This window comes from Meriones unguiculatus, chromosome X (genome assembly GCF_030254825.1).
Source record: "Meriones unguiculatus strain TT.TT164.6M chromosome X, Bangor_MerUng_6.1, whole genome shotgun sequence".
Classification (NCBI taxonomy): domain Eukaryota; kingdom Metazoa; phylum Chordata; class Mammalia; order Rodentia; family Muridae; genus Meriones; species Meriones unguiculatus.
In genome coordinates this window covers 58,287,197-58,299,124 of record NC_083369.1, presented here as the reverse complement: position 1 = coordinate 58,299,124, position 11,928 = coordinate 58,287,197, and the positions used below count along the sequence as shown (strand labels likewise).

General features: G+C 38.9%; 2 protein-coding genes across 7 annotated transcripts in view; both read left to right on the top strand.

Moving 5' to 3' along the window:
- The window catches only part of Gprasp1 (G protein-coupled receptor associated sorting protein 1), a 54,155-nt gene that overhangs the window by 672 nt on the left and 41,555 nt on the right, over nt 1-11,928 (top strand). For 4 of the 6 annotated variants that reach the window (XM_060375525.1, XM_060375526.1, XM_060375520.1 and 1 more), the window contains exons 1-3: nt 1,000-1,040; nt 1,383-1,480; nt 4,939-5,101. The gene's annotated coding sequence lies outside the window, so the exon portion shown is untranslated. Of the gene's footprint in view, nt 1-966; nt 1,041-1,382; nt 1,481-4,938; nt 5,102-11,928 lie in introns of those variants that run through there. The other 2 variants (XM_060375523.1, XM_060375524.1) reach the window with 2 other exon arrangements.
- Nucleotides 1,480-3,673, top strand: Armcx5 (armadillo repeat containing X-linked 5). The gene has a single exon (XM_060375527.1). It carries the CDS (start codon nt 1,643-1,645, stop codon nt 3,341-3,343), a length of 1,701 nt encoding a protein of 566 aa, XP_060231510.1. The 5' UTR covers nt 1,480-1,642; the 3' UTR covers nt 3,344-3,673.

Genomic DNA, 11,928 nt, shown 5'->3' with positions numbered 1-11,928 from the left:
ACAGTTTGAAAAGCTCCAATAATAGGTAGGGATCTAGAATAATTTCTAGATCTCCTCTTTGCCAGTCTTCCAGAAATACCCTCCATTACCCTAACTATGTTGAAGAATGTGATAGGTTTGTGTGTGTGTTTGTAATAATCATAACTTGTAAGAAAATTGAAAATGATACTTTTCATTATTTTCCCAGCTTCCTGCTATTGTCAGGTGTTTCATCCCTACTGACACCACTACGACCGACTGTGCAAAGATGATTTAGTTGTCTCTTCGTGGAAATTATCAGGCTTTAAGCACATAGCAGAGGAACATGGAGATTTGGGGGTGTCATTTCGGGGTGGCAAAAGAAAGGGAATCAAAGAATTATTTGCCAAACAAGTGTCTATATCCAGAAAGCATTTATTCCTTTGGTGCTGTTTTCTAAACTACTGAGTACTGATGTTCTCTTATTTGTAGATTTACATTCATAGACATATTTATAGGTTTCTATAACTGTTGACTGTTGTGAAAGTTTGAAAAATAACTCAGCTTGTAGCTAGTAAATAATGAAGAGAAAATTGTTCAGTTTTTCAGGTTGGTGTGAAGATAGAGAGACAAAGGTCACTGAGACTAGAACATTCTATCCTTCTGTTTTGTCAGTTTATCAATGACCCCTATTTGGTCCATGGATTCATGAGGAGTCTTGGTGTACTTTGGAAATTGATACAGGATACAAACATCTTCCTTTCATACCTTCTTTCTTGTCCTGCTCTAATACTTCGTTATTATCTATTTTCTAACTACGGAATTACCAGAACAATCACTGAAAAGTTAAAATGGTGGGCCATAAGGGAGGAGGAGGAGGAGGAACAGCTTTGAAGCTGGGTAATGGGAGTAGAGGAAGACCAAGAAGGGAAAAGCAAAGCAAACTGTCTGAAAGGCAAGAATAAGGGCCAAGGGCTTAGTTTCTCTGTCCTCTTTATCTGACTGTAGGTCTGCCAGATCTGCTGTGGGGTTTGTCACCAATGCAAACAAAGAAAGGAGAAAACTACTTCACATAAGTACAGGTTAGTATGAAAGTGGGGAATCCTTGAGTAAGACCTATAGGATAGAATAGGCAAGATTTGGTTGGCTCTAGCCAGGTCAGGATACAACCTAGAAATTCTGCAGCCTCTCATGTCCATCCAGCTTTCCTATTCTTTCTGCTTTTATTAGTGTGATTGGTATAAGATGATTGGTAGCACATAGAGGTGTACACAGTGGGTGAAATGAAGGAAGGAGTTTGCCAGTTGTCTACGTTTCCCCATAGAACACTGAATTTCCCTATTTAAATATCTCTGTGCTAATCAGCATGAGGAGAAAGAAAATTGGAAGAGACTTAAAGCCCCATTTCCTTCCTCCACCCCTAGGTCCAACTTCAGTGACAGATCTGATGGCCTTGGAGTGGCTGAAGACCACCACCCTCCACAGGCCTGCGCCCAAGCACAGCTATCCTTCTTTATCTTGAGTGAGCTTCCTCAGCATGCTGTCTATATCATTGGCAGAAACTAGTTGGAAAGGGAGTTGAATGACTAACTGGACTTTATATGAAAACACAGCAACTTGGGGCTGACTTCCAGACAGGGTTGATATAGGTGCATTTTATTTGGCTTTGCCTTTTTCTTTAACCATGATTGGCTCTACAACTAAAGGAAAAGGTAGAAAAGAGTCCAGGGCCTCTTTCAAACCTGAAATCAATAGCCCTGCCAATGCTAAAGGAAAAGCCAAAAGTCAGACCAAGAAAGTATTTAAGACAGAACCAAAAGAAGAATTGGGGAACCAGGCTGGGGCTAGAGATGAGGCAATGGCCAGGACACAAACCGTGATTTACACTGAGCCCGAGGCTGTGACATGGAAAATGAAAAAAAAGAAAGATAAGACTAATACCAGAGCTTTGGCTCAGACTAAGACAGAACTGGCAAATCCTGGTTCAGTGCCTCACACCAAGTCAGATACTTTGCCTACGTCTATGGTCATTACTGTAACCAAATCTGAAGTCAAAGTTGACACTAGTATTGGGAAATCTGCCAAGTGTTCTGCCAAGGCTAATGATAAGGGCAGTAGTAAGCACAAATCTGAGATAAAGAAAGAGGCCTGTATCAGATCCAGGTCTGGGAACAAAACTAGTATTGTCATCAACACTACTGATGAGGATGAAGACTATGTGTGCTCCTGGTTTTGGACTGGAGAAGAGCCTAGTGTAGGGTCCTGGTTCTGGCCTAAAGAAGAAACCCCTCTTCAAGTTTATCAGCCCCCACCTAAGGTTGAGGAAGAACCTGAACCCACAGAGACATTCGACTTTACTTTAAAAAGAAAAGCAGAGGCATGGGCAAGGAGCAGGTTTATTGTCCTAGTCCCAGTTGAGGAAGCCGAGCAATCGTTACCTCCAGAAGGGAACTGGACTCTGGTTGCGACCTTAATTGAAACTCCTCTGGGTATTCGACCTTTGACCAAGATTCCACCTTACGGTGGACCTTACATCCAGACTTTAGCTGATTTAAAAAACCAAGTCCGGGAAAGAGAAAAGTATGGACCCAATCCAAAGAACTGCCGCTGTAAATCACGCACCTTTAGTTTAGAGCCTAAAGAGTTTGATAAACTTGTTGCCCTACTTAGGTTAACTAGGGATCCTTTTATTCATCAGATGGCTACAATGATAATGGGCATCAGTCCTGCTTACCCATTTACCCAAGATATCATTCATGATATTGGTATTACTGTTATGATTGAAAATTTTATCGATAATCCAAATGCTAAAAAATACCTTAAAAAATTAATTTTGGACCCCAAACCTGAACCCTCTGAAGAAGTAAAAGAAAAGGAAGCACATATCAATAAGATTTGTAAGGACATACTCTCTTGTCCTTTGAACTGTTCTGTACAAGTGGAGGAACTGAAACTGTTAGCGAGCCTGACTGTGAAATTTGAGTTTCACCACGTAGTTATCAATTACGTCCGATATTTCACTACATTGTTAAGCAAAGGGAGTGTCAAAATCAAGTTTCAAATTTTAAGAGTTATTTTTTATTTGTCAAAAAATCAAGCCAATACAAGAGAACTGATCAGTGCTGAAGTATTATCATCACTGATTGCTCTCTTTCACAAGAATGAGTCAAAGGCTAATATTCTTCGCATCATTGAAATATTTGAGAATATAAATTTCCAGTTCAAAAAAAGGGCAAAGATATTTTCCAAGGATATGTTCACTAAATCTGAACTTGTTTCAATATTCCAGGAGGCAAAACAGTTTGACCAGAGACTCCAAGACTTAGCAGAGCACAGTGATCCTGATGTGAGAGATAAAGTTATTCGATTAATACTCAAACTCTAGATAGCTGTATAGTCTCACAAAGCTTTGAACATTTTTTGTCTTTCCAATATAAACTAATGCTTATTATAATTATAAATTTGATACTTATGCTCTCTGTTGAGGGAGGTTGTTTTGTGGATGCAACTCATCTTGAGAGATTGAACTCTTGCTGGTATTTATTGTACTATATATAATATAAATTGAGGTATTTTTGTTATTTCTGTAATGTAACCTAGTACTGAACCTATTCACCCTAAATAAGGTATATTTCTGTGCGTTATCTTGATATAAGTGTATTTTCGTATTCTATTTACGTGTTTTTAATAAAGTTGCATGCAAAACCTGATGAAAGCATTGTCCCAGTTCTTTAGTTGGAATGTAGTCAGAGATGAATAATGTAAAGACAGCCATGATCACTGTCTGTCCATTTACTGATGGGGTGGCTTAAACAAACAGGATCACAAATTGGCAGATCCTTTAGTTTCAACATGTTCCAGGAATGCAGTCAATCATTCTGTGACCAAGAAGACAGAACTATGCTTCTGGCTGTCTGGAGGCTGTAGATGGCAGATTTCAAGTGAGGAAAGGTACTCTATCCGGATAGTTCTGGGGAAGTGGGTAATAGACTTAGGAGGACAAGAATGCAGATACCTTCATGTCACTCTGAGTCTAAGATCTTGTACTTAGCCTTCATCCGATGCCTCACCAGGATGTTGTGGGGTTTTTAATCCCCAAGAGACTTTTTCTGGTTTTCAGACTATTCAATTAAATTATAGACAGTAGGCAGTACAAGATCTAAAGGGACGCAACCACACTGTATCCTTATTAGCCCCCTCCCTGTCCAGGAATATCAGATTTACTACTTCCAATGATGTTTTATATCCGTGCTGTCCCGAGCCTCAGAGGAGGGCTTGGGATCACCTACAGAAACCAATATTTATATCACCTCTTCTACTTTGGTAATGATTGGTTCTCATCCTTGCTTTTGTTTTCTTGCTAATACTTTTGACTTGGTGATTTGTACATATTCTTGATGGCAGCCTCTTGTTTGTATTGATTCTTAAAGGGACAGAGTATGGCTGATTTTAGGACTATGTAGATAATAAGTAAATTTCCCCACTGTTACTGTCCTGCTTATTTTCATTTCATTGAAGCCATGTTGTTTATTTTACCTCAGGTGCCTGTTGATATAACAAAAGCAGAGCAGAGGGCTGTGGCCTAGAGCAACAGAAAAATATTGGGATCTGTTACCATCTTTGCCTCTCCTCCTCCCCAGATCCTTTGCTGTTATTCTCAATTAATGATAGAGATATTGGTCTCTGGAGGAATATTGGTGTGTGTGTGTGTGTGTGTGTGTGTGTGTGTGTGTGTGTGTAGGTCTAAAAAAATCAACACACTGGAATATATCCTAAGTTTTAACAACTAATCCTGGTTTAATTTCTGTGAAGGTCAGATGTGAACCTTTTTTTAAAAAATATTTCTAGAGATAAAAATGAAGGATAATTGTCCATATTTGTAATTTAGGAAGGGGGAAGCAACGTCTTTTATTTTCTTGAAATGTGCCGCTTTAATTTAGAAGATTTTTGAAGTTCTATGTAACTGTTTTTAATTCACAGATCTCCCCTAGCTATTATACCATCTATGAATACTTCTCTCAGTGGAGATCTTCACAGTGCAATTGGACCAAATCCTTTGGAAACATTATGTATCTCAAATGCCCTGTGGAATACACACTTAATCAGGTGATGGCTTGGAATTTTCCAGTATCTGCTAAGAAGGGTGAGTTTGGGACATGTATATATTGGTACCAAAGCAAGAAATCATTCTTCCTGTCTGAATAGTAACTTTGAGAGTCAAAATCATCTCCCATAGTTTCTGACATATCTATTGATGTGTACTTAAGTTGTTCCACAGTTGGCCTATTATGACCAGTGTTACAGTGAACATTGGAGTACAGGTACCTGTTGGAGTCCCCAGTTTCTTTTGCATATGCCTTTAGAAGTGGAATTGCTTGGCAATGTGATGATAATTCTCTCTGAATTTTGAGGAATTGTGAAACTGCTTTTCACACTGGATGTAACATTTTACATTCCCATCATCAGCACACAATTATTTGAATTGTCTACATCCTTTAAAATACTTGTTCTTTTCCTCTACCTTTTAAGCATTCATTTTAAAAGAAATACATAAAAAAGTGATTTTATATTTTAAGGGACTGACATGCTGTATTTTGATATATGTATTGTTTTTGTACTTTTCAAGTGGGGTTAAACACATTCATCTCAAGCATTTATCTCTTCTTGGTGCTAAAAACTTTGAAAGTCTTTTCTTCCATGTTTTTGAAATATTGTGCATTATTGTTATCTATAGTTACCTGCTATATAGGAACATGCCAGAACTTCCAATTCCTAATGAAACTTAGTAACCATTTATTAGCTTTTCCCCTACAATCTCCCTAGTCTTTTATAACAGTCATTCTACTCTCAGCTTCTTTGAGAGCAGCCTTTTCAGGATGCATATGCATGTAGATGATAAGGCATTTTGCTTTTCTGTCCTTGGTTTATTTCACTTAACATAGTGATCTCCAGTTCTAGTTCTTATGTTAGGAATGGCAGAATGGCATACTTTTTGACTGAATAATATTTTATCCTATATCTGTACTAAAACTTTATCTAGTCATTAATTTTTGGATACTTAGATTTCCCCCCCATTTCTAATCTATTGAGAATTATGATACTACATTGAGTATGTGAATACACATTGCTCTTTAGCATGATGATTTTATTTCCTTCGGAAATATACCTAATAGTAGGATTCCTAGATCATATGGTAGTTGTATTTTTATATTTTTAGGATCCTCCTTACTGTCTCCCATAGTTGGTATATTAATTTGCATTTGCATGAACAGAGTAAATTTTTTTTCTCTCCATACCTTCACCAGCACCTCTTCTTGTTAGTCTTTTTGGTAATAGCTATGTTCATGGGTGTAAGGTGGCATCTTATTATGCTCGCAATTATTGCTAAAGGTAAATGGTGTGGAACATTTTTTCATTACCTGTTGTCCATTTGTATGTTTGTCTTCTTTTGTTAAATGCCTGTTTAAGTATAGTGCTATTTTTTTATTGTAGTCATTTGGAGAATTTTCTAATTATTATTTTTTTTTTGTAGCTCCTGATATAGTCTGAATAGCAAACCCTTTTCAAATGTATGAATTGCAAGTATTTCTACCATTTAGTAGACTGCACTCTGTGGTTCCCTTTACTGTGTAGAAACTTTAGTTTGATGTAATCCCATTTTATGTTTGCTTTTATTTCTTGCACTTTTATGATCCTGTACAAAATTCCCTGTCAGCCCCTATGTTCTCAAGCATTTTTTTCAGTTTTCTTCTAGTAGTTTCATAGTTTTAATTATTATATTTAGTTCTTTAATATATTTTGAGTTGCTTTTTTATAACTGGTGAGTAATAGTTAATTTTTGTAATTTCCAAGAGATTCTTTTGCTGTGTCTATAAGAATTCCCCAGCATCATTTATTATGGTTACTGTCCTTTGTTCAATATGTGTTCTTAGCAACTTTGTTGAAAAACAGTTGATTGTAGATGCATAGGCTTATTTCTAGGTGCTCTATTATTTGCATTTGGTCTTTGTGTGATTTTTATATCATACTATATTTTTTTTAAATCACTTTAGCTCTGCAATTTGTTTTGAAGTCAGAAAATATAGTACCTTTTTTTGTTCTTTTATTCACTATTCATTTGTTTTCTTGTGGACTTTTGTGGTTCCATGTGATTCTATTACTGCAGTTTTCTAGTACTGTATAGAGCATCTTTAGTATTTTTATAGGGATTGAATCACATTTATAAATCACTTTTACTTGTACATTTTAACAATGCTGATTCTTCCAATCCATGGATACGGAGTATCTTCTCATATTTTTACATCCTCCTCTATTTTCTTTCATTAGTGTTTTATAAATCTTATATAGAGAGCTTTCACATATTTGCTTAAATTAATTTTTAATATTTTACTTTTGTAGGTATTGCAAATAGAAATGCTTTCTTGATTTTTATTTCAGGTAATTTTGCACACTAATTTTACGTTCTTCAACTTTGCAGAATGTACTTGTTCATTTTAGTAGGGTTTTTTTTTTTTTTTTTTGGTGGAGTTCTTGGGGGTTTTCCATATAGAAGATCATGTTATCTCCAAACAGTAATGGTTTAACGTCTTTTTCAAGCAGAATGAATGCTTATTTGTTTCTCTGTCCTTGTTATTCTTGCTAGGACTTTTAGCACCATATTAAATAAGAGTGGTGAAAGAGAGCATCCCTCTCTTGTTCTAGGTCTTGGAATTCTTTTCATCTTATTTCCTTTAACTTTAATGTGATCTCCCAGCTTATTCTAAAGATCTTACTATGCTGCAATATCTTCCTTTTATTCCCAACTTTTCAGTACTGTTTCATGAAGGGGTGTTGAATTTTATCAAATTATTTTCCACATTGATGTGATCATTTGGTTTACAGTCCTTCATTTTGTTGGTGTCTTTTCTTAGTTTATTAATTTGAATGCATTGAACCATCTTGCATTTGTGGAATGAGTCTTATGTGGTCATAGAAAATATGCTGTAGAGTTTAGTTTGCTGCTCTTTTGATGAGGAATTTTTAACCTGTTGATCAAGCATATATTGACCTATAGTTTTTTCTGAATGTTATTGTCTGGATAATGCTGACATAATAATGTACTGGCAGACATGGGTTTAAGCCAATAGAAAGTTTTTATTAGCTGGCAGTAACCGCAGTGGGTATTTGGGATCCCAGTGTAGCTCTGAGCCTTTTTCAGGGTGAGCTTTTAAGCACAAAACCCATGCCTTGGGTAACATACTTCAGTTAAAAAGAACAGTTAGCCAAAAGTAGAACTTCAGAAGCCAGAAAGCCAGGTTAGTACATTTAGAGACTTTCCCAGCACTATGGACTGTAATGGATTAGTCCTTTGTTATAGTTTCGGCTGGTGGTGCTGTCTACATGCCGAATTTTATAGCCTGAATGGTACTTCAATCATAGAGTCTGTTGTGCTAAGGTCTGGGGTCCTACTAAGGTCCGGGTTCCTGTTACATTCCCCACTGGTCTTAGTGAATGTGTCAAACTGTAGACTCACCTTGCTCTAAAGATGTGTGGTTCATCCTAAGGACCATTAACTTTACTGAACTGATACATAATAGTTTAAGTTGCAGGGCCTTGCCACTAATTCAGTCGGAATGCGAATTAAAAGTCCAGCCAATGCTGATAGCAGAGTAACTAGCCAGGAGAACCAAGAAAACTAATTATGTGATATATGTCTTTGTCTCTTCCTCTTTCTGAGGTTTTCCCCAACCATGGCAGAAATTTTTTTTTTCTAATTATTGCTCATCAAGTAACTTAGATGCAACAGTTTTTTCCAAAAGCTGTGCATAGTCCTCCTTTGTATGTATAGTCTCAGAAGAACACACCTGGTTCTGAGCAACTCAGAAAGTTTTGTGGATCCCAGAGGAGTAGCCTGGTCAAAGTCAGTTACCAGAGACCTTCCAGTTATCTCTGAAAGAATGATCTTTCCTTCTGATGATCTTCATCAACCTGTGGGTTTGAGCTGTCTACTTCTTCTTTACCATGTACTCTCAGGCAACACTTGGTTGGGGTATGTCATTAGAATATCAATAGGCCCCACTCGTCTTAGGACTGTTTGCAAGAGAGCCAGGTCAGTGGCCCAGCAGTAGAAGACAATTCATAGGGGAAGCCAAATACCCTCTAAGAGGGCCAGTCTTGGGATGTTGGTTTCTGCCCATACCCCCAGGGAATCTTTGTCAATCTGAGAGCTAGCCCAACTATGTTTTTTGATTGGAGGCAAGACTTTCAGTTAAGAGATATTCTTATGACAGAGGTCCAGGCGCCAAAACTTTTCTTGGTATCTGTAAGTCTAACATCAGAGAAGGTAATGATGACTCCCAGTATTTGCAAAAAGTCTCATCCCAATCAGTTCTCTGTTGTTAAACACCTTTTGTGCTACCTCCAGAAACTGAGACCTACCTCATACCTTTAAATTTTTCTAGCTTTTTCTTAATACATGGGGCCAACTGAGTGACAAAGGAAATTTTTTTTAGCAGCTGACTTTAATCCTTGTAAAAAGGACCTAATGAAATTGTTTATAAAGTCTTGTCAGTGTTGGACAAAAGAGAAATATGTTTTGTTGTGGCTGTATTACCCAGTGGTTATTGCCCTGCTTGGCCCAGGGGTGGTTTTTCAACTTTTTTTTTTTTTTTTTTTTTACAGAGAATGGTGGGGTTTGAGTTTTACAATTATATAGATCATTGGCTAGAAAGGTGACATAAATTGTGAAAGAAGGAGCGGAACTTCTTTTCCATTTCCCTGGGACTGCTTAGAGCAGGCAAGGAAGTGGAGGGAATGCACACCTCAGAGAACGACTACTACCTCCTTGTGTGCATTCCACTGAGATGATAGGGTGTTGTTCCTTGTCTGGTGAGATCCTGGACTGTCCCAGGAATCAGCTGTAGTTGTGTATGTTCCTATCACTGGGCTGCTAGTAGTAACAGATGTGGGAAACAGATGTGCCCATTCTCAGTCAGAAAAGAGTGAGGCACTGGAGGCAAAGGAGCTCAGAACTCTAGAACCTGAGTCAAGTAATACTGAGGGCCCAGCCTGACTTGGGTGGGTACGGGTGGCTGCTTCGTGAGTAATGGAGGTTTGCTTGGAGCTCTGAATCTGAGAGAGGCAGAGATGGGAGCCTAGTTTTGTAAAGGCAAGCAAAATGGCTACTTCCAGAACAGCCAGTTGCTTGCTCCCACATATGGGCACTGCAGTGGACAAAGCAATGCTAGAAAGATTGCCGCTGGTGACAGGATGGTAAATGACAGAAGTTTGGAAGCTCTCAAGTGTGGGTGGAGTGGGTGTTTGTCCAGCGATGAATTCTTTGGGGTAATGGGGAGCCCTTCCTTCCCCAGAATAAATGATGACTCTCAGCTGGTCATGGTGAAATAGATGATGCTGGCGCCTTTTATTTGGGGTGGAACAGGCACTTATAAACCACGGGCAATGGGAGGGGATTTGAGGGCGATTGTGTTCGCACAGCTGTATCATAAGAAGGGTAACACAGTACTTAATTACCCATGGGTGGGGGAAGAGCTCCAAGTATGGTCAAAGGTCATTGGTTGAAAGCCAAGACACCAAGACATCTCATTAGCATAGGATGGATATTTCTGGGAATCCCCAGATGCTAGCTAGCTAAATAGGTTTCTTATCAGGAAAGTGTTGGGCCTGTATTCTCCCTGAGTGCTATGTGATGCTTCTTAGAGGCTCTGGGGTTCCCCAGATCAGGCAAAGAGGGAATCCTACTGAGAAAGGGAGTCTTTCACCTTGTTCTTAGTTCAAAGGCTATCTGGAAATGCCAGATTTCAACCTGAATAGTAGATGGTAAATTACAGAAGTTTGGAAGCTCTCAAGTGTGGGTGGAGTGGGTGTTTGTCCAGCGATGAATTCTTTGGGGTAATGGGGAGCCCTTCCTTCCCCAGAATAAATGATGACTCTCAGCTGGTCATGGTGAAATAGACTGCTCACAAGAGCAGTCCCTAGATGAGAGGTTCCGGCCCTCTCTGACTCCACACAGGTACTGGGACTCACTAGGAATGAGCCAGGACAATGAACAATGAAACAATTGAGTGCTTGAGGAGTGGAACAAGTGGAGGTGTTTTTTTTTTTTTTTTTGTAGGGTCGGGATCAGGGGTGTTCCCTGAATGACCTGGCAGACCAGACTCAAAAGGATTCGGATCCCAAAAGTGACAGAAACACAAAGAATCTCTCTCTCTCTCTCTCTCTCTCTCTCTCTCTCTCTCTCTCTCCCCCCCCCCTTGAGACACACAGTAAACACAACCAGGATGGCCACCACACATTCATTATCCACTGATGTTCCACATGGATCCTAGATCAGCAGCCATGTCAGACCACTCCTATGAGTCCAAACAGAAATCTCCTTAACCAGAACTTAACTCTGGAGATGACAGACCAGACAGCTTTCTAATTTGTTTCTTTGGGGGTGGAGGTGTCAGATTCTTCCAAAGTGGTAGATTACTGCAGTTCATCAAAGGGATTCCTAGGTCCTGGAACATCTCAGGTTATGCACATTCTAGAAGCCCCTTGCCTACCCTATTCTTCACTCCAAGGGACTCTGAAATCCCTGGTGGCATGAGGTCTGGTCTCTGGGAATTTGGTGGAACCTCCAGAAATGTTGTAGGCTATCCACTAGAGGAGACTTCGCTTTAAGCCAATTGAAATCTTTATTAGCTGCCTGGCAACTACACTGAATGTTTAGGATCTCAGTAACACTGAGCCTTTCTCAGGGTGATCTTTTAAGCACGAAAACCATGTCCTAGGTTGACATACTTCAGTTAACAAGGACAGTTATTCAGAAGCAGAACTACAGAAGCCAAAAAGCAAGTTAGTACATTTAGAGACTTTCCCAGAACTATGGACTATGATGGATTGGGCTTTTGTTTTCACTTTAGCAGGTCACACTGTCTACATGCTAGGCTTTACAACCTGAATGTCACTTCCATCAGCTGTGCTAAG

Excerpts from the sequence above, each read along its gene's own strand:
- Armcx5 (XM_060375527.1), top strand. The coding sequence starts at position 1,643 with ATGATTGGCTCTACAACTAAAGGAAAAGGTAGAAAAGAGTCCAGGGCC.